Source organism: Cryptomeria japonica, chromosome 4, assembly GCF_030272615.1.
Source record: "Cryptomeria japonica chromosome 4, Sugi_1.0, whole genome shotgun sequence".
NCBI classification, from domain to species: Eukaryota; Viridiplantae; Streptophyta; class Pinopsida; order Cupressales; family Cupressaceae; genus Cryptomeria; species Cryptomeria japonica.
The window spans coordinates 574,057,984-574,081,491 of NC_081408.1; the positions used below are offsets into that span (position 1 = coordinate 574,057,984).

The 23,508-nt window shown below is 36.1% G+C and overlaps 1 protein-coding gene across 1 annotated transcript; it reads left to right on the plus strand.

Moving 5' to 3' along the window:
* The first annotated feature begins 18,744 nt into the window (after positions 1-18,744).
* On the plus strand, positions 18,745-22,117 carry LOC131071037 (uncharacterized). Its single transcript, XM_058006736.1, has 4 exons — positions 18,745-20,126; positions 20,207-20,472; positions 20,514-21,749; positions 21,849-22,117. Exons 1-4 carry the CDS (start codon positions 18,745-18,747, stop codon positions 22,115-22,117), a joined length of 3,153 nt encoding a protein of 1,050 aa, XP_057862719.1.
* The last annotated feature ends 1,391 nt before the right edge of the window (positions 22,118-23,508 follow it).

Sequence of the window (23,508 nt, forward strand, 5' to 3'; positions counted from 1 at the left end):
TAGGATGTTGCTCCTATGCTCTAATATGCCCTGATTTCTTTGCTTATGTCAATTTTGGATTTTTAACACTTGTGTTTTTTATGGATGACTTTCTGAAAAATAAACTGCAAACATGACACATAAAAGAGATAACAAATTTTGCCTATGCTAGATAAGTAATGTATGTTCTATGAGGATGTGTTCAAATCCCTGATGTTTTCATAGGTTTTGATAACAAATAAGACAAATCATGTAGAATCTTTATTCAAGGGTCATCAACAATATCATAGCCCACTAGTCTCGATACTTCGCCTGCTCAAACAGCCTTGTCACCCCCTAGGGGGTGCCCATTCTTTTGCCTTTTGCCAGAAATTAACTCAAAGTGAATTGCTTCACAATTGAGTACTCACTTTGGGAGATATATGGTGAGGGATCTTGGGGGTGGATTCTTCCCCACCCTTGCACTATGATATTGAAAATGTTTGGATACTGACTTGGCTCAAATTTTCTAGTGCTAAAGTTCTTAATCAGGCTTTCATTTGGTCTTAAGTGATAAACTCCCTCGGGAGGCTTCCCAACCTTTAGAACAAAGGCTTTAAGTATCTTAAAGATACTGGGGGAAGACTAATCATTGAGAAAAACCATTGAAGGGGACTTTTGTCAGCCTCCACTTTTGATTATGGTGAGTTGGAACACTTGGCGATAAAGTTGTTTCCCACTTAGGTCATTCCACTCTCATCGGCCATTAATGGCGCTCTAAGAGCAACTCGGGAGGGCAAGCCTTATAAAGGATTTAAAATGGATGATAAAAATATCCATCTTATCATCATTTGACACATAGGAACCCACCATGTTCACTACCAAGATCTGCAATGCAATTGCTAGATTAACTTTGGCACTCTATCGACAAAAATGGACCAAACTGAATGTCCTTTCAGATCTTGCATATCCCAAAGAATACTAAGTTACTACTTCTGTAGGCACCATGTGTCTGTATTTATCTTGACATGTCATTCTTTGAATAGAGGGGATCATTAACTTCTATAGAATCAGTGCTTGTAATGGAGGCATCCAACATATGGGGGACGTCATCACTAAGACTAAAGCTATTCCATTCATAAATATCATTTTCTATAATAGATTCACATCCCTGATCAATTGCATATGATTTGATGAGAATTCTGCTTCTTGGTTTGCCTCATGAAATATGTGCTTGATTGAGTAATCCATTTTACCTAGGAGCTCTCTGATCTGATCAACCACATCGTGGATTTCCAACTTGGTTCTTTACTAGATTTAACAGCACAAATCATATTAAGCGAGTCACCCTCAATATCAATCTATCAAAGGTTTTTCTCCATTTAGTTGTTTGAAAAAAATATTCAATATTTTTTAAATTGTATTTTTTGCCAAAATGTTTTGGTAGAGATCTAATGAGAACCAAAATTGGAAGGCCCTAGAAATTATCAATAAGTGTCCATTATTGGTAGCAGTCTAAGTGCACCCTTGTCAAAATATTGCATTAATGCAGTAGTCAAAAAACTTTAAGTTCATGGAATATTTGCATTTGAAAAAATAATGAGAGGCATGCATTAAATGTTCAAAATTTTGTATGAAATCAATAGCCTTGGTTATATTGATTCATAAGAAAAAAAAAAAAATAGTGCATATGCACCTACATGGGAACAATAAGCATGACCACAAATAATGTAAAAATATCCAATAAATATATAACACATGTCTTACAAAATGACAAAACCAATAGTAAAACTAGAGAATTTATCCTAGGAAGGGGACAACCTACAAGTTATCTTGAAGTGTCATGGGAAAGAGATTAGCCCCATCACTATTGGAGGTTACATGTGGCTAGTTTTAATTTTCTAATGATTCCATGTTAGTTGTGATCAAACAATGTCACACCTATGACAATAATTAATCAATCGTACCACATGACACCACATACATACTACAAGGCATGATTTTATAGTTTTGAGAATAAGTAAAATTCCATGACGAGACCACACTATAGAAAGGGTTAATTGCTAAGAAACCAAATGGATATTAAAATTATCTAATCAAAGCACAATAATCTTTGAGATAGTATGTAGAAATCAAAATAATTTGCGCACTTGGAGGGATTGGTTGTCTCATATTTTGAAATATCATATGTTCTAAGATATTTTATATTGTAATATTCTAACTTTTGGATGCCTCTTTATTAAAGTGACTTGATAAATTATTGATTTATAACTTTATTTTGAAGAATTATCCTATACTTAGGTTCCAAATATATTAAGGTAAATATATGCAATGCAATCAAATTTGTTAAGTTGATTTATGTTGGTGGCTTTAAGAATAAAATGGTTGTTTGTGGTCATCCATATCCTTAGTTTGAAGGTCACCAACCATTATTAGCTAATATTTATAGTGTCCCTCTACCCAAATCAATACTCACATATTTTCTTATGTTTAGCTCTCTCTTTGTATCACACATCCATCTTCTTTGAACCTACCTTTCTAATTAGTGATCAATGACCTACCCAATGAACATGAAAAACAAATGCTACTTTAGGTTGTAGGGTATTCATGCTCATTGAATCATGATCTTCCTCTCCACAAGAAAAAAATAATGAAATATTTTATTTTATACCAAATTGAAAGTGAAAGCATAAAAATAAATTATTTATGTTATGAATGAATAGAACAATGTAAAATATATATTGAGTTTTTAGTTAGATGACACATCTAGTTACCTTATAAAGAATTATTTTCCATATATAACTATGTACAATAATGTAACTTCCCAACTAACCTAATCACTAAAATGTTAAACTAACATATTTATTTAATATTATTCTAAAATATAAACTAAAGTAATTATTGTAACATTCCCACAAATTGATCTCCATATTTCTAAAGGATAATTGAACGATATCATATGTGGGTCCAAATATGCTAGGAAGTTTTAGGAATTTCTATATGAATATGATGTGTCAATTTTGGCGGACATCAACATGCCTATGTCGTGGATAACTATATTTTTTTGTACTATGGGTATAAATGGTGTGCTCATTTTAAAATTAACCATGATATTTCAATTATATTAGTCCATTTGAATAGAGAATGTCAAATAATAGATTTGTAAAGAAATGTCTAGGTATTTGATGTATTAAATATGATAGTAACTAGTAGGATCAAGGTGATTATAATTTGTATAATAGTTGTATGTTTATATACTAAACTATGGTTTATTTTCTAGTTTCTAATTCGATGTTCCTAAATGTTTTATTTAATGGTTTGATGAGGAATGATGAGTTCGCATAGAATGTACTAGAGAAATACTATTAAATCAAATCTTAAAGAATGATAGTATTCCAAAGTTACATAAAAGTATGTAACCTAATAGGAAAGTTAGTTGTTTGTAAATATTAATGTTTAACACAAGGTGATTTCTTATTTTCTTAGTGTTGAAATATAATCAATATTTTATCTATATGGATATCAAATATAATCTTACACTCTTACTACAAATAAACTAAATGATATAAAATGGAGGTTTAATGTATTTTGTACACTATTAAGAATGTGTCAACTACAAACATCCCTTGAATTTTAGTGCAATCTATTAGCTCAATATATGTATTATTATTTAAATTAATTAGGTTGATGTCACAAATTGGTCTTCCTATAAATGTACATAGTTATTTCTCTATTCCAATTAACTCTAGGATTTCATGATAATTTTAGGTTCTAACTTTTCTCATGTATTCATGTGACATAAATCAAGGGAAGGTATATTAATACTAAAGTCTATTCATAGATCAGATGTCTCCATATTTTTGTAGAGTATTTTAGTGAATAGGTATAGTATATGAATTATTGAGGGTACATTTATTATGTAAATGTTGCATTGATTGTTTAATCAATAAAATTACTTCATTGTGTTTTTAAACCAAATCTTTTCACTGCATCACATATAGTTATTTTTTAGTTATGGTTTAGTTAAGTATTATCAAGTCATGTATGACTCTAATTTTAGATATAATTTGCACACCTATATACAAGCTATCTTATGTGATTCCAAGTGTATATCTAGTTCTTAAAAAATTTCTTGAACATATGTTTGTATTAGAAATATTAAGATTGACACTATTACCTTTGTGACCAAGGTGCCATTCTGTTGTAGCCAATTCTCTTGTCGCACTTTAAATCATAGAACAAAATTAATTTTATAGTGATTTAGGAGCACTTGGGTGGCATCTACACCATCAAATCTAGAAAAAACATCAAAATTATATTTTTTGGGTATCGTTTATATCTTTGTAATATGTATTCTTGGATGCCTTTTATGAAAAATTGTCCTTGATGTCTTTCATTTGTTTCTTAGGAAGGGTGTTGAGGGCTTCTTTCAGAACAACTCTCGGTAGTTCACTTTGAGATCTTTCCAATGCTTAAAGGAAGTCTAGTTTTCACCCCAAAGGCAAGGACTCATGACCTCGCCAAGTTGGGGTACCAAAATTATATAATTTTATTATAATTTTTAGTTTCTACAATTAATGTTATTCTATGAACAAAATATTTGAACAAGAAACCCCAATATACAGAATTGTATAGTGAAGATTAGCATAGAATCAAAAAATTGCAAGCTCTTTGAGGGTCAATTAGGGATATTTTCTAAGATCATTTCTCCATCTGAGGCTAACCAATTCTCAAATTTATTTTATGCACTCCAAAGGCTAGTGTTGCACCAATTGTATCACCTTAGGGTTGAGAAGGCACATCTCAAGGACATTTTCATAATAGACCCTAAAGGATACTTTGTGGGTTATGAGTTTGGCGACCAAGATAACTAGGTGGAAAACATAGGTGATGAAAAAATATGGGAAAACAACCCCAAGGACTAGCTCATGGCCCCTCTACTTGACTCTCCAATTAGGGTTCCTTCTTCATTTTACATTTCCTATTCTTTTTTGTTGTTAATGTATAGTCTCTTCCTTTTTCATCATACACAGTGTGTAGGATTATATGTAAATTCTATGCTCAATGTCCCCATTTTTCTATTTTGTTAAGGAATTTTTTAATGGACTATTCTATAACGTATTATGTCTTCATGTTTTTCTAATTCCATACTCAAGAATATGTAAACTGAATAGATTGAGCCCTACCCTTTATTTCTAGTATAGTTCATCTTGTTGATAAGTACGTAGTAAAATTTTGACCCTCAGATTGAGTTTAGCTCTCTAAGGTTGTCTAATTTCAATACTATGGCTCTGTTGCATGCAAGTTGAGCTCTACTCTTTGCTAAAAAACCTATTTTCTTAGTACAATTATACTGTAATGCTTTTACTTCTAATTAATATGTAAGTATGCGCTTGTGCTTTACTTAAAAAAACAAATTGTTATTTTTTAATTGCCCATTTCAATTTTGAAGGATGAAACGGATGTGGTGACCTTTTAGGTTATTTAAAAATCTAAAAAATGGGTTGTTTTACAATGCAAATAGAAATAGTTTGAGGCATACATCTCTTCCAATGATTTATAATACCACTAGTTTCTCACTAGATATTGTCCTTAGAGTTTTGAGACAAATTTAGATCAAAATATTTAATTTAATATAACCTTACTATCATATGCAATTTAATTTTACAATTATTACCAAATACCATGCAAACCTATCCCTAATATATGTTCAAAAAAATATTTATATTAAATCATTATAACATTATATAGTCTCGTAATACCAAACCATATGAAATTGTAAGGGGCATTAATTCTACATTTTCAATGCATTATGCATCACAAATTCACATGTCATTTATGCATATATTAAGGAAATTTATCTTAAATAATATAACTCTCTTTAATATATTTAATGCCAAGAGGTATTCTACATGGCAGCAAGGGGTGGAGTGCAATGGCATGAGTGTGTTAATGTTAACTTTTACCTTTTACCTTAAATTTCAAATCATTCACATGTCAAAATATTAATATTGACTATAAACATGATATTTTTAAAAATACACACCATATAAAATGTACCCTTATCAAAATTATAAATTTTAGATAGATATATAAATATAAAATAAAAAATGAGATATTTTTTTTAAAAATATATCATTTCATAATTACAATATATAGCAAATATATTTTTTTTTTAATTATTAGTAGTGAATAACTAATTCAATTAAAAAAAAATTATAAATTTTTATTTTAATAAATTTTTAATAATGATAATAAGTTTAAAAATTTAAAATTTGTATTAGGGAAAAAGAATAATAGTTTTTTGTTTTTTTTTTTATATTCACTATCGTGAAATTTGGAGGTGTCCTTGTTGAAGCGAGACTAATACTAATCCCTAGTGTGTATGACCTGCTCACAAGGCGAGACTAATACTAATCCCCCAGTGTGTACGACCCGCTCACAAGGCGAGACTAATACTAATCCCCTAGTGTGTACGACCCGCTCACAAGGCGAGACTAATACTAATCCCCCAGTGTGTACGACCTGCTCACAAGGTAGCAACACACACAGAGTTAACACAGTCGGGGACTCGAACTCAAGACCATGGGGAGCATACCCATGCCTTAAGTTGTGATCCACGACCGGGCGAACTAAAACCGCAGCCCGTTTTTGTTTGTATTTAAAATAATGTAAAGTAAAATAAAATAAAATAATTTAAAAATAAATATAATAATTTCAATTGATATCTCTTTGTGATGCATTAAAGATATCTATACTAATTTATTAAATGTGCAATTCTAACATATACAACATGATTAGTCAAGCCATGATATGTAATTTTGCATTCCTCTTAATTATTCTATAACCTAAGAGAAACACTCTTAAGCACTTTGCCAAATTAAACAAAGCCTGAAGAAGACGATGACGAGATGCCCTTTCTTCACACTTATTACTTAACTATAAATTACTTAAGGATGAAGCTTCCCTCTATATTCGAGTTAATCTGGTTCATCTTGCCTTGATATTTAAGTGTTTGCTCTCAAATCCAAAATTTGCATCCATTTATCCTGTAGGCAGACTTAACCCATTACTTAGTCAAAATTCATTAAGTAGGGATTCGGTCTAAGTTCAAGATGCTATCTGCTTTCCGGTTTCGATGCAAAGGCTGCGCAAATACCTAGATGAGGTAGCCTTTTAGCAAATAGTATGAAATTAGTTTCAAAGAACAGAGACTTGACAATGATCTTATGGTGCACGCCTCTCGGAAGTTTCAATTGAAAGAATCCCTTCACCTTTCCCTCTGTAAGATAAACTCATACCACGCGTCGGCAAATAAGTTCAGTTAACGAGCTACTTCTCGCAATTCTGTTTAAAAAATGGACGGTCTACAAAAATGAGAACAATAAAAAAATGGGACTCAAATAATAATGCATTCCCCATTCGACACATGGATGGACTGTGAATGTGTTTAGTAAAGCTTTTGACTACTTTCGATTTTACAAATGAATGATTGAAAATGTGAATCTTAAGAAATCATATCATTATTGCCATGAACTTAATGATGTGCTGGCTACTTACTTAGCGGACTATCAACTTTCATAATAGGAGACTTGGGAAAATTCTCGCACGAGGACAACTTCAAAGTAGAATAATTACACGACTAAAGAGGCTGACAACTTCAAATTTTATTATAACTTAATAATATATGAAGAAATGTGTATTGTTTTCCACTCACAACTTTCCCTGTATATTTCAAGATGCTACAATACACATATTATACAAGCTTAAAATTATAGACTTTGTTTATTGTGTGGTACTGGTCTACACAAATGACAAATTTCTCGTTTTGTCAGCTTCTTTATCAGTGGGGAGATTGTTTGTCTGGTTTGATAACTAAGTTTGATCTGAAACTATTTAGACCTGCATAATTGCTAAATATCTATTATTAGAAAAAGATGAAAGCGTAAGATATACGAAAGAAGAATTGTAAAATATGCTCTGAAGTGGCCAACACATGAACTTCCCTACCCCGAATGCAGGAAATTACATTGAACTTGAAAAGCGTAAATGGTAGGCAAGAACAGTGAGAGTTATTATTTAGAGGACTTAATATTAATTTCGAGAGTAACAACTAGCCAGATTCGGTGTTCCCATGACGTCATTGCTGTCGAGTGCTATCAAAAATTGGCAAAATTCGGCGAACCTCTTTTCTCCATAACTTTCTACCTTACACGTCACCTAAATTTCACATATATATATATATATATATATATATACATATATATTTGAGATGCTAGACTGACAATGAGACGAATAAGGAGAGATCAAATGCAGAAAGAACAGGATAAAATGTATAGAAGAGGCGAAAAGCAGTGGAAACGCAGGGCAGGGATGAGAGCAAAAAGTGGGTTCAGATACAGCAGACCATACGTCTGTTGCCACAGGCTTCGGGTTTTCTGTCTGCTGGAGAAAATGAAGCAACCATTTAACCATTTGTGGGCTTCGCTGGCCTTGTCTGGGAAGAGGACGTTCAAATCATTGGTGTGGACCACAGCCAATACACCTGGTCCTGTATACGCGCCTGCCTCTACCTCAGACTCTTACAATTCCTTCTACACAGAGGCCATTGCGGAATGTAGGAAACAGGGAGCAGCAAAATAGACAGACAAATTTATATTAAACAAAATAGAAAACTACATAGATTGACTGAGCTGCAACTCATACACAAACTACCATTACATTTAAATCATTTAGAATAATATCTTCTAACAGCTCTGTGGAGCTGGACCCTGCTCAAAGAGTGAATACAAATAACTGGCCCATACAATATATAGAAGATTGGGCCTCTATGAAAACTAAAGGACAACTATAAAATATCATATTTTGGACAACCCACAATCAATGAGGGCACTAGAAGGACTATGCCAGGTTGGAGTAATCAATATGAAATCTGATCGATTCCATGGAAGATCGATTCTTACTGTATGTCTTTAATACTGAGATTGATTGCTGATGAGGAGGATGCAGGATATGGAGTTAACATGATAGGAATAGTGACAAATATTAATGTTCATATTAAAAAAAATCCATCTATCGAGACACATGGGTAACCAGCCGCTGTGCTCGCCAGTTCTATAGGAAATCTTTTCAGATACATGGTTCATCAATAATGTATAGCAGAAACTCTAGGGTGTCGGGCCTAGTTACTAGAAACGCGACGGGAGACATCCGTTTTGCGTTTCGATGGCCGAAACAGGTTTCCCGTTGCTGATGGCCGTTTCCAAGTGGTGATTTTCGTTTTTCCAGATTGCAGTTAAAATTTAAACAAAAGTTTAGGCATTTTTATCTTTTCCCTAACTTGGAGGTGGAGTTAACATTAAGTTATAAATGCAAGCTGGAGTTTATAACTACCACTAGCCTAGATATCTTAATACATCTATCCAAAATACGCCGAGAGATATCAGTCTCGAGGCGCCTATTTTAAATTGTTGTTGAGAATAGTTAGGCACCTCAAGACTGATATCTCTCGGCATATTTTAGATAGATTTATTAAGATATCTAGGCTAGTAGCATCTACAACGCGACATGTAAAGTATTAATTTATCACCTTTTGTTTTAAATAAAGCATATTTATCCTTTACAAATCATGATGCCTATCATATTCAATGGAGTGTACAATAGGAATTCATATTGAATGCAACATTTCATCTTTAAAAACACAAATTTAATCCCAATTTTAATAGAAGAGTTCAATTCAACAATGTATACATTACATAAAAATATTATGTTTCCAAAGACTTGAGTCTTTCTTCCTCTGCTTTCCTTTTGGCAAGTTGCTTTCCTGTCTTCATTTTTTCATAACGATCATATGAAAATGGTGGTGAGATTCTAATTCCATCCAAGGCCTTAACACGTGATATAGCAACAAATGTTAATCCTGCCCTTTCTCTTGGTCCTATGTCAATTTTTGCCTTTGAAAGAGTCAATCCTTGTGATTTATGGATTGTTAGTGCCCAAGCCAATCGTAGTGGCAATTGACGTGTACGGCCCCTTTGTATTATTGAAATAGGAATCAAATTAGGAGATGCATCTTCAAAAGGAAGTCCAGAATAATTGTCAAATTCAACCATAACATATGTTGGTGGATCTGGTGGGGCACATCCAGAATTGCATATGATATTTCGGATGTATCATAAAGCTCCATTCACAAGACCCACTTCTATCCATAAATTAGATGTTAACATGACCCTTGCATCCTTAGAAATTAACAATTCAACATCTAACTCATCATTTTGACCTCCTGCTGGATTAGTACTACCTTCTTTACTTGCAACACTTTGGGCTATTGGTCTTCTTAATGCATATAACTTTTTTCTATTATGGTTATGCACATTGTCATTTGTTGCAAATAGATGAATATTATTATCAAACTCCTCCTTAATTGTTGGATGTAATGAAGCATCTATTCTTGTCATCAATAATTTTCAATCATCTATAGTTGGATGTGCATCTCTAATATTTGTGAGTAATTGGCGAAACCTTTGTTGGTCTTCAATTTCTCCATCTTGTCTAAACACCTTATCCAAAGTAACAACTGTCTTAAACTCTTGCCATAATAATTTTGCATGCACATTACTATCATAAGGTGGTTTGTCACTAACAGGAGGTAGTTGTCCCAAATCTCCTACCAAAATGATTGATCTTCCAACAAAACTCATGTTTGATTTTTCAGGAAAAGCTTGACATAGTAATGGCCATGGTGCATTGTACCTAAAAACAAAGAGTGAATTGTTAGTTTACATAAATATTTTAATTATTTATTAGTACAAATTTTTTGAATATATAAATATCTTACCTACAAACCATTCTTCCTCGTTTTTTACGAAGGCAAGCACCCTCTTTACACATTGTATGGTGTTCAACACAATTGAGCAACTCTTCATAGTCACGTGCTAAGTCAATCTGGTTTAGTTGTTGTGTATTTTGAAGGCATGGATGTTGTGTAAAACTTTGTAAGACCTATCATTGATGATATAACATATTTTATTAAAGAAAATATAAATCTTTAAGTATAATATATTTCGAAATGAATATATACAATTGAGAATTAACATCATACCTGTATGTTTCGTTGATGTGGATCCCCTCGTGGATTCCATGAATGGATAATAGAATCAAAGTATTTTTTAGCATGTTTTACTTCATCATGATTTTTCCAATCAAGATTGTCTATGTTAGGTGCTCCCTCTAACCATATGAATCCATGCACATGTGGTGATTCTCTATGTTGCCATTCATATCTTGACCAATAATCTTTTGCCTTCATTCCCTTTTGCAGTATTTCCTTTCTAAACATTGTATAGTGTAGGTGCATGTAATATGCCACAATATGTGGGTAGTCAATAATATTTTGATGCCTCCATTTTTGTGCTTCCTGTGGATTAGTTGGCTGTGTCCTTGGCATTAATGCATGCAAATTTGGCTAGTACATATCTGCTGCACTCAAAGTAAAGAAAATTGTTGGTGTACCAATTTGATGCAAGAGGTCAAATAATTCAGCTCGACATTTTGCCCAATAAGCCCTTGTACCCCTTAGTGTTGTATTTTACTAAGCTTGACCTTAAAAGTGGTTATCACCAGATAAGAATTCAGGATGGTGATGAGTGGAAGACTATTTTTAAAACCATAGATGGATTGTATGAATGGCTTGTGATGCCATTTGGGCTTACTAATACTCCTAGCACCTTCATGAGGTTGATGAATGAAGTGTTGAAGGATTTCACAGGTAGATTTGTGGTGGTGTATTTAGATGACATTCTCATCTATAGTAGAATCAAAGAAGAGCACCTTGAGCATTTGAGGTTAGTCTTAGAGAGGTTGCGTGAGGACAAGCTATCCATCAACCCAGAGAAGTGTGACTTCTTGAAGCAAGAGCTAGTTTACCTAGGATTTGTGGTGTCTAAAGGAACCTTGAAGATGGATCCAAGCAAAGTGAAGGCAATCTTGAATTGGCCTGCACCTAAAATAGGGACTGAAGTTAGAAGTTTCCATGGATTAGCTCAATTCTAAAGGAAATTTGTGAGGAATTTCAGTGGTATATGTGCACCAGTCCTTGACACCATTAAAGGAGGTCTTAAAACTAAGTTTGAATGGACTGAGCAGGCAAACAAAGCATTTCAATTGTTGAAATAGGAAGTATCCACAAAACCTATCCTTCTCCTACCTATGTTTGATAAGCTATTCACTTTGGAGTGTGATGCAAGTGGAGTTGCAGTAGGTGGTGTGTTGAGTCAAGAGGGAAGACTTGTGGCAATTTTCAATGAGAAGCTTAATGAAGCAAAGAAGAAGTACTCAACTTATGACCTAGAGTTGTATGCATTAGTGTAGTCTCTAAAGAAATGGAGGCATTACCTACTTCCAAAAGAATTTGTACTGTTCACAAACAACCAAGCATTGAGTTATATAAACACTCAAGAGAAGCTAAGCAACTAGCATCTGAAATGGATGGAATACCTCCAATCCTTCACCTTCACCATCAAGCATAAGAAGGGGCAACTTAACAAGGTGGCAGATGCATTAAGTAGGAAGTTGTTGACTATTCAAGAATTACAGTTGCAAAGCATAGGCATAGAAGGTTTCAAAGACCTCTATGAAGGAGATGAAGACTTCTCAATAGCTTACAAGGTTTGCAAGGAGTTTGAGAACCATTTCCATGGTGAGTATGCAGATTACACTCTCCAAAATGGTCTCTTGTTCAAGGGTAACCAGTTGTGTGTACCTAGAGGATCTATGAGGGAGAACCTCATCCAAGAGAAACATAATGGTAGTTTGAGTGGACACTTTGGAGTTAACAAAACCTTGGATTTAGTACAGAGGTACTACTATTGGCCAAAGTTGCCAAGAGATGTGAAAAGATATGTAGAATAGTGTGGTGTATGCCAAAGAGCCAAAGGTGGATCAAGCAATGCCAGTTTATATCAACCATTACTGGTCCCTAACAGACCTTGGGAATGTATAAGAATGGACTTTGTAGTAGGAATTCCCAAGACAAAAATAGGTATGGACGCAATCTATGTGGTTGTAGATAGATTTTCCAAGATGAGTCATTTTATCCCATGTAAGACTACACATGATGTAAGCTACGTTGCACATCTCTTCTTCAAGGAGATTGTTAGGATTCATGGACTCCCTTTGAGCATTGTTTCAGACAGGGACAACAAATTCATGGGTCATTTTCCGCAAACATTATGGAGGAGACTAGGAACCAACTTGTCATTTAGCTCAGCTTACCATCCACAAACAGATGGTTAGACTGAAGTCATCAATAGGGTGTTGGGTAACTTGTTGAGGTGTTTAAGTAAGGAGTATGGCCAAACATGGGACCTAATCATTTCTCAAGTAGAGTATGCATATAATGACAGTGCGAATAGAACCACTGGTAGAAGTCCTTTTGAGGTGGTATATGGCAGACATCCAAGAGGAGTATATGAGTTGAGAGACCTTGGTAGTTTGGAAATGAAGAGTGGGCAAGCAGAAGACTTCACTCCAACCACCAAGGAAGTTCAGGAGCAAGTTAAGCAAGCCATCCTTGACTCCACTCAAAAACTGAAAGCCAAAGTGGATGAGAAGAGGAGAGAAGTTCAGTTCAAGGTGGGTGACTATGTGATGGTCCATTTGAGTAAAGCTAGGATGCAAGGAGGTGAGCCTACCAAACTGCAGATGAGAAGGGTAGGACCTTGTAGAATCCTGTCGCAATATGGTAAGAATGCCTACAAAGTTGACCTGCCTTCAGGTTTAGCTATATCACTAGTCTTTAATGTAGCTGACCTGATCATCTACAAGGGTGAGATAGCAAGGCAGACTGAGAACCAAGCCAAGGTACTGCAAGACCTTGATGTTAATGTCTTACCATAGGTGAAGAAGCCTAAAGCAGAGGAGATCTTGGAATCAAGGGTGAAGAAGTCAACTAGACACTAGGTCTACATGGAGCACTTAGTGAAATGGGTAGACCAACCAGTATCTGAAGTGACATGGGTGGAGGAGAGCAGGTTCAAGGCACTTGGAATAGACCCGGCTCTCATCTCTTCTTCTATTCCTTAATTGTGTGTAGAGGGGGAGTATGGTGCAAGAGAACCCTTCCAAACTCTTTCTCTTTCTTGTTTTGTTGGTGTTATGCTTCTTATGAAGCCATTGTACATAAAATAATGAGCCATGTGCTCATAGGTTCTAGGTAGGGTCCTAGAGGAGGTCTTAGGGGTCATGGGTCAAGATTGTGATTTTCTTGATAATGGAAGGCATGTGTGTCCTAAAGGTGTTTAGGGGTCTTTCATATCATGGTGGTATCCTTAGGTTGGCCTATTGTGGGTCTAGGAGTCATAAAGAGAAACATTGGGAAAGTTGCTCAAAAGTTGCAAAAGTTGCATGACAACTTTTAAAAGTTGTCAAGCAACTTTTCCACCATGGTGTCAAAATCCTTAGTTTAGCATGGAAAACCCTAGAATGGGCACACATATTGAGGTACAGGTAGTATAAGTACTTGCAAACACTAAATGAATGGGTTAGATGTCAGAGATTGTACAGCCCTAGCAGAAAGATCACACTGAGACTGTGAAACTGTTATCAGTCAGTTTGAATGAAGAAATAACCAAGCTAATGGATTGAGATACATCCAAAACTATGTGGAATGTTTGTCATGGTGTAAATACTTTCATTTCAAGCAATTAGTTTAGGTTTTTACTTGCAGATTGAGTGTGTGTGTAAATAGTTTGTAAACTGTCTTCTTACTATCTAGTTTTGGATAGGATTGTGTAAATGAAGTCTTAACTCCATTCCCTGTTGTGGAACCACCATGAAACCATGGGGAATGGATGTGAAGACCCTGTACTATAATCCCAAGCAAGAAAGTCCCTTACAAATGCAGGAAGGCCAAGAAAAGACCTACTCTTAGGTGAGACTAGAGAGTGTCCAGTTAGGAGAGGTTGAATTGCAGAGGTCTTGGAGAGAAAGGTTGGACAGAGGAGAGTATATCCTTTGGAGGAGGTGTAAAGGAGTGTTACAAGCATTGTTGGTGTGAAGGAGGAGCCTCCACCAATCTAAACAAGGTGGCTAACACATAAAACCTTCACTGTGACCCAGGCAGACTACAAAACCCTCACAAAACCCTTGAAAAACCCCAACATTCACCCTAGGCACTATACGGCCATTTTGAGGCCCAAAACCTAGAAAATCCTTGAGCGCTTGCCAATTGAATGGGAGTCCTTTTTGGTAGTTAGGGTTGTTTATGAATCATTTGTGAGAGGGAGCCCTAGAAGACCAGTTAGGAGGCCTAATTGGTCCTAATCCTTGTAGCCCTTTTTGAAGGCAAAAACCCAAATTTGTGAAATTAGTAAGGGGTTAGAGTCTTGAATCCTCTTGGGGGCTCATGAATGGGTGGATAGTCCATGGAATAGACCTGAAACAACCTTGCTAAGACCTTGGAAGGTGTGGAACAAGATTAGCCCTTATTAGCCATAGTAAGGGGTTTTGAGTCTCATGAGTAGGTGAGACCTTAGGAGCAGCAAAGCAACTCATTGGTGGGTGGATTGGGAAAGGTCAGGGGATTCCTCAAGAAAAGGAAGTCCTAGAGAACCTAGGGTGTGAGGAGAACACCAAGTGAACCAGGAAAATGATCCAAGAGCATAGACTAGGCTAGTCTATCCCAAACCCTATCCCATAAGTAGCTGCAAACAAAAATTTGAAGAAAGAATCTTCATTTGTTTGTACTTTCATAGATGCCAGTGTATGATGTTTGGAGGCTCTTCTATTCACAAAAATTGCAGAATTTTATTGCTTGAAAGTATCTAATTGAAAAATTCCATTCGATTGAAGAAGAAATTTACCAACACAGGTGTGACTTTGTGATTTCTCAGTTCGAATCTTTGGTGCTATAAATTCAGAACTTCCATTAAATTCAGCAGCAAACATAGCAATAGAGGTATAACTATGTTTTGCCTCTTTCTTCATTTATTTTTGTTATCATTTCTTTCTGTCAATAAATATGTTCAATTGAAGAAGAAATTTACCAACATAGGTGTGACTTTGTTATTTCTCAGTTCGAGTCTTTCGTGCTGAAGATTCAGAACCTTCATTAAATTCAACATCAAACATAGCAATAGAGCTATAACTATGTTTTGCCTCTTTCTTCATTTATTTCTGTTATCATTTCTTCCTATCAATAAATATGAAAACTTAGTTTGAATTTGTTTCCTCCATGCCATTGTATTTCTTACATGCACACATTGGTGTTTTTGAGGCTAAGAGCTACTTCTCCATTTGAAAAGTTGTAAACACAACCGACTAGCAATCATCCAAGTAGGTACAAAATTTGTTGCCTATCTCCGTTATTCAGCAGCAAACATAGCAATAGAGGTATAACTATGTTTTGCCTCTTTCTTCATTTATTTCTGTTATCATTTCTTCCTATCAATAAATATGAAAACTTAGTTTGAATTTGTTTCCTCCATACCATTGTATTTCTTACATGCATGCATTTGTATTTTTAGGCTAAGAGCTACTTCTCCGTTTGCAAAGTTATAAACACGTCCAACTAGAAATCATCCAAGTAGGTACAAAATTTGTTTCCTATCTCCATTATTCAGCAGCAAACATAGCAATAGAGGTATAACTATGTTTTGCCTCTTTCTTCATTTATTTCTGTTATCCTTTCTTCCTATCAATAAATATGTTCAATTGAAGAAGAAATTTACCAACACAGGTGTGACTTTGTGATTTCTCAGTTCCACCTTTGGTGTTGTAAATTCAAAACATCCATTAAATTCAGCAGCAAACATAGCAATAGAGGTATAACTATGTTTTGCCTCTTTCTTCGTTTATTTCTGTTATCCTTTCTTCCTATCAATAAATATGTTCAATTGAAGAAGAAATTTACCAACACAGGTGTGAATTTGTGATTTCTCAGTTCCACCCTTTGGTGTTGTAAATTCAGAACATCCATTGAATTCAGCAGCAAACATAGCAATAGAGGTATAACTATGTTTTTCCTCTTTCTTCATTTATTTTAGTTATCATTTCTCCATATCAATAAATATGAAAACTTATTTTGAATTTGTTTCCTCCATACCATTGTATTTCTTACATGAATACATTGGTGTTTTCAAGCTAAGAGCTACTTCTCCATTTACAAAGTTGCAAACACAACCGACTAGCAATCATCCAAGTAGGTACACAATTTGTTTCCTATCTTCATTTTCCTTTTAGCTATATGTCATTCTCTAAACTATTTTGTACTTGATAGTCGATGTTGACATCTTCAACATTGTTTGTAAAATAGATTTTGTCTATTTTTTTAACTATTTTGTAGAGCTTAAACTATTTCCTTTCATGCATGCAAATATTAAACTATATTAACGTAAAATATCACAAACTGTACAACTTACTAGAATTTCTTTTAATTTTCTTGTATATATTGGAAAAAGAAACAAGTTAATCTCACAATCCATCTCTTTATTATTTTGCCTCTTTCATTCGTCTTGTAGCTCTTTTGATATTATAAACAAAATAAGTTTAAAATAGATTTCTAAATAATTGAAAATTAACCAACCTTGAAACATTTTGAACACTTTCAATTATGAACTTGTCATAGGGAAATGAAATATAAGCTTGAATATATTAATTAAATAACCATCAAATAAATTAATTAAACTAAACTAAAAACAATCCGTTATATTAAATTAATTAAATTAAATGAAACTAAAATTATTTCATTAAACTTAATAAAAATAAATAAATAAATAAATGAAATCGAACTTAATAGATTAAACTATTAAATTAATTTTGAATTTAAATTTACTAAACTTAATTAATTTATCTTTAATAGATTAAACGGAAAAAAATAATAACTACTTAAGTGAATAAATTTAATTAAACATAATTAAACTTAATTAAATTATTTTAATGTAATAAATTCAATTATTCAATTAAATTAAAATTACTTAATAATGAATAATAATACTTAATTAATTACATTAAAATCAAATAAATCAATAAAATCAATATTAATTAATTTGATCAAACTAAATTAATTAGATTAATCTTAATTAATAATCAAGAATAATACTTATTTAATTAATTAAAAATTAAATAATTAATTGTAATAAAATGTATTAGATGAAACTAAATAAATATAATTAAACTTTATTAAATTATACTAAATAGGTGAAAGTAAATTATACTTTATTAAATAATTTAAATTATACTATATTAAATAAATTAAATTCAATGAAAGTTAATTCAATTAATTAAATTCAACTTAATTTAAAAAATCAAATAAAACTTAATTAAAAAAATTCAATTAAACTTTATTTAATAAATGAAATTAAACTATATTAAATAAATTCAATTCAATTTCATTAAATAAATAAAATAAAACTTATTATAAAAATTTAGTTAAATTTAAATAATTAAATTAAATTAGACTTAAGTTATTTAATTAAATTGAGAAATGGATGTCTCTCTGCGGCATTCTGGTGCGAGCTAGGGCCCGCGTGCCCTAGCTCTCCTGGCTGTTCGTTCTCTGTGCTCGGTGGGCAGTTTTCTGGTGTGATCTCAAAGGGGGGTGGGTCTGCTTTATTCAGGGGTGCATAGGTCATTTGGGTAGGCGACCATTGCCTGGCTTGTGGGCAGGTTTTGTTCCTGCGTCTTCTGGCTACGCGTGGTGGTTCTCACTGCGGGATGAGTGTTGTGTCCTGAGCCTGAGGGTCTTTGGCCTCGGCTCTATCTTTCTTGGTGTGGCTGTGCTCTCGGTCTATGGAGAATCGGGATGGTTTGTTGGCTCAGGTTTCATCCGGAGATTTGGAGATGGTTGAGCCGTCTTCGTCAATGCATGCCAATGTAAAGGAGCAGTTGGGTAAACCACAATCTAGGGATGGAATACCCTCTTCAATAGGGGTGTTTCGTTTGAAGAAAGTAAATGGATGTCTTGAGAGATCCGAGGATCGCCCAATTCTGATTATTCAACCTGAGCAAGTTTCGGAGGATGTTGATTATTGGTGTAATCATGCCCTTATTTGCAAATTTTTGGGCCTTCATCTTTCTCTTCCTGTGTTGGAATCTTGGGCCCGTCGGGTTTGGAACCCTGAAGGGGATATGGAGATTATTTTGGCTGCTAATAATTACTTTCTGGTTATCTTTTTAAATCTTATGGATAGGAATAGGGCTTTTGAAGGGGGCCCATATTTCTTTAACCAAGTTGGGCTCTTCATCAAGCCTTGGCACATGGGATTCAACTCTGCCGAAGAGATCCCCTCCCAGGTTCCTGTGTGGATTCGGCTGCCGAGGCTTCCTCTGGAGTTTTGGAGGGAAGATATTCTTCACTCAATATCTCTGCTTCTTGGCAAACCTATGGGATCGGCTTCACAAACCCAAGATCGTAAGATAATTTCTTTTGCTCGCATTTGTGTAGAAGTAGATTTAAATAATCCATTACCAGATTCTATGGAAATTCGCATGGGATCTTCTTCTTGGATCCAACAGCTGGATTACGAGACCCTACCCTTTAGATGCAGAATTTGTCATGAATACGGTCATTTGCACTGCAAATGTCCCAGATTTAAATCCTCTCCTCAGGCTGCCCTTGAACCTCCTAGGGGGGACAAGGGAAAGGCCCCGATGTCTAATGAATCTATGGATAATGAGGGTTTTATTCCGGCGAAGCCCCGTAATAAAGGCAAAGGAAAAAAGAGATCCTGGCTGGATAGACAGAATGAAGATACTTTTAACAAGTTTGAAGTTCTTGATAATTTGACACAAGAGGAAGGCATTCCAGTTGAGATCTCTTCTGGAGATAAGGGTCTGCATGAAGTTCAGGATGAGAATGAAAAGAAAGAGGATCAAATTTTATCTTCAGAGGTCCATCAAGTGGATCAGATGGCTGTGGCTTTGTCTTCTCAAGCTCACGATTTCAGGGTTCTCCAGGGGTCTCAGACTCTGTTGGGCTCTGTTGTGGTGGTTCCTAATCCCCCTGCTCCTAAGGGGGCTTCAGAATCTGTAAAGGGTAACAAAGCTCCTTCTATTTTAGGCTTACAGCAGAAATCCTTTAAGAAGGGGCCTCTTGATAAACTGTCAAAGAGTGGAAGGAAGACTGATCAAGAGAAGGTTAAGATCATGGGTGATACTTTGGTTGAGTCGGGGTCAGTGAAACCCATTGATTCTCATTTCTCCCACCCCCATAAATGATTGTTTTATCATGGAATGTAAGGGGGTTGAACAGCATCCCTAGACAAAAGTCTGTTCGCAGATTAATTGAATCTCAATCACCAGATGTGGTCTTCATTCAGGAAACCAAGCTTTCAGTTGACGGTTTGGCGAGCTATGCTCCACGTATCTGGCCCCAAGGCAATTGGCAGAGGGTGGGTGCTTTGAATAGTGCTGGGGGGTGGCTTGTTTCTGGAACCCGAGGAGAGTTTCCCCCTTATGGCGGATGTCTAGTCGCTCTTCTATTTCTCTGGTTGCCTCTTGTTTTGCGACTGGAGAAAGGTGTCTTTTATCCAATATCTATGCTCCTACTGATCTGGCAGGTAAGTCCAGTCTATGGGCTCACATTCAATTCATTCAGGCCTTGGATCCATTCGTCCCATGGATTATGGCTGGTGATTTTAATGCTGTTACCTGCTTGGATGAAAAACGTGGTGGATTAGCCAGGCTGGACCCTTCTGCAAATTTGTTCAGGAATATGATTAGCTCCCTGAATCTCATTGATGTCAAGCCAACCAATGGTGTATTTACATGGAATAATAGGAGATGTGGTGGTGAGGCTATCTCAGAGAGGCTTGATAGATTTCTTGTGTCCTGCTATTGGATGAATAGTAGGTTGATCACAAGTTCTGAAATTCTTGACTGGAGGGGCTCTGATCACTGGCCTATCAAGCTCTCTGTCACCGTTTATGGAATCACCAAAAATCCCTCTTTCAAATTTCAGTTGATGTGGTTAAGAGATCAATCTTTGCATGATCTTATGTTGGATTGGTGGCAGGAGGGGAGGCCTACCCATGGGACGGCCATGTTTATTTTCACTAAGAGGCTTCAACATGTGAAGTTCAGGCTTAAGAGATGGAATAAACAGTGTTTTGGGAACCTACAAGCTCAGAAGTTGGTTGCCCAGTCCAAGTTGGATTCCATCACTTGTCAGATTCGTGACCAGGGGTTGACCTCAGACCTTAGCATTGCTGAGTCCTTGGCTCTAAAGGGATTAGAAGAGTGGGAGCTTCGGGAGGAGATCTTCTGGAAGCAGAAATCTCGCATTGATTGGCTTCAGGAGGGAGATAGGAACATCGCTTTCTTCCATAATTCGGTTAAGGCTCGGAGGCAGGGGAACTCTATCTCCTCTCTAGTTTCTCAAGATGGGGCTCAGCTTTCCTCCAGCGCTGATATTTCCAGGGAAGCTGTCAATTATTTTTCTAACCTTTTTTCTAGGGAGGATATTGCTGCTAGGGCTGAGGAGGGGGCCATTTTGGATTGTATTCCCCAACTGGTCTCTGCTGAGATGAATGGGGTTCTCTTATGTCCTATCTTGTTACCTGAATTGGAGAAAGTGGTGTTTAAAATGAAAAAAGGCAAGGCTCCTGGTCCAGATGGGTTTCCGATTGAGTTCTTCCAGGAGTTTTGGGAAATTATAAAGTTTGACCTCCTTGAGGTGATTCAGGAATCTCATAGGAACAAGAAGATGCTCAAGTCCATGAATTCTACCTTCTTGGCTCTTATACCCAAGATGGAAGGAGCTAATCGACTGGCACAATTCAGGCCTATTGCGTTATGTAATGTGGTCTACAAGATCATCACCAAGTTGATTGCTGAGCGACTCAAACCACTCCTCGGTTATCTGATCTCTACTGAGTAGGGTGGTTTTGTTGAAGGGAGACAAATTTTGGATGGCATCGTGATAGCCATGGAAGCTATTCATTCTATGGCTAACTCTAAGGAGAAGGCTATGCTTATTAAACTTGACATGTCTAAAGCTTATGACCGGGTGAGTTGGGAATTCTTACAAAAAACTCTCCTGGCTTTTGGCTTTGCTGAGGAGTGGGTGAATTGGGTCCTTAGTTGTGTTACCTCTGCCTCTTTCTCGGTTCTTATTAATGGGGAGCCTTCAGATCTATTTAGTGCTTCTCGGGGTCTCCGGTAGGGGGATCCTTTATCTCCTTACTTATTCATTATCATGGCAGAGGGTCTTGGAAGATTTATTAAATCTCAGGTGAGTCAGGGTCTTATCCGTGGTTGGAGCTGGAGCAACTCTCTTCCTTCCTACTCTCATCTTCAGTTTGTGGATGATACGGGGCTGATGGGCCTGGCTAGAATTAGTGAGGCTGTGAACTTCAAGAGAGCTCTTGACATCTATTTGAAGGCTTCAGGTCAGTGTATTAATGATGACAAGTCTTCCATTTATTTCTTTAATACTCCTCAGCGTATTCAGAGCAGGATTGCTAGGATCTTAAGATTTCAGATTGGTTCTCTCCCCTTGATGTACTTTGGGATCCCTTTGGCTTTGGGAGCCCAACATAGAGATTACTGGCAGGGAATTTTGGATAAATTTTAGAGTAAGGTTAGTCATTGGACTCACAGGTGGCTATCTTTTGCTAGGAGAATGGTTCTTCTAAAGACTGTGGTGCAGTCTCTCCCCATCTATAGGTGTTGTGTGCAGGCTCCCCCGTCAGCCTTTGTGCGGGAATTCGATGCTCTGTCTCGGCAATTTCTCTGGTCTGGCAACCTTCTTTCCTCGAAGTGGAGCTTAGTCAAGTGGGAGTCTGTTTGCAGGCCGAAGCATGCTGGGGGCCTTGGTCTTAGGTCTATGGCTCTTGCTGTCACTGCCTTGGCGACCAAGCTATACTAGAGGTGGTGCACCAATCAGGATCAGGATTGGGCTAAGATTCTGGCCCACAAGTATCTCCCCGGTGTTGATTGCCTTGATGTGCCTCGTCTTCATTTGTTGGGCAAGGGTTCTTGTATTTGGGATACTCTTAAGAAGGGTGCTCAGCTGATTAAGGAGGGGCTCTTCTGGATCTGTAATAGAGGCTCTGATGCTCTTTTTTGGCAGGACTCTTGGGATGGCCACCCTCCCATTCTTTCTAGTTTTCCTCAGCTTCAGCCTCTTTGCCATATTTTCTCTGATGCCGGTTGGATTAAGGTAGAGCATTTTAAAACTGTCAAGCATACTGGTCAGGCGACGGTGGCTTGCTAGAAGGATCCTCAGGAGTGGCCCTTGGATGGTTCTGATGAGGATCGTGATGTTCTTGCTAGAATTTTGAAGGACAGACTTTGCAGCTCTCTGAATGGGAGGGATGTTCTGGCTTGGAGTCCTAGTCCAAAAGGTAAATTCATTGTTGCTCAAGGCTACACTAGGCTTGACAAGAACTTACATGGTCCGGCTGAGGTGCACTGGTGGAAGAAGGTTTGGGACAACTTCTCATGGCCCAAATGCAATTTTTTCTTATGGTTGGTTGCTCAGAGGAAGTGCCTCACTTGGGAAAATCTTCGCAAGCGAGGTTTTCAGGGTCCTTCTATTTGCCTTCTTTGTTC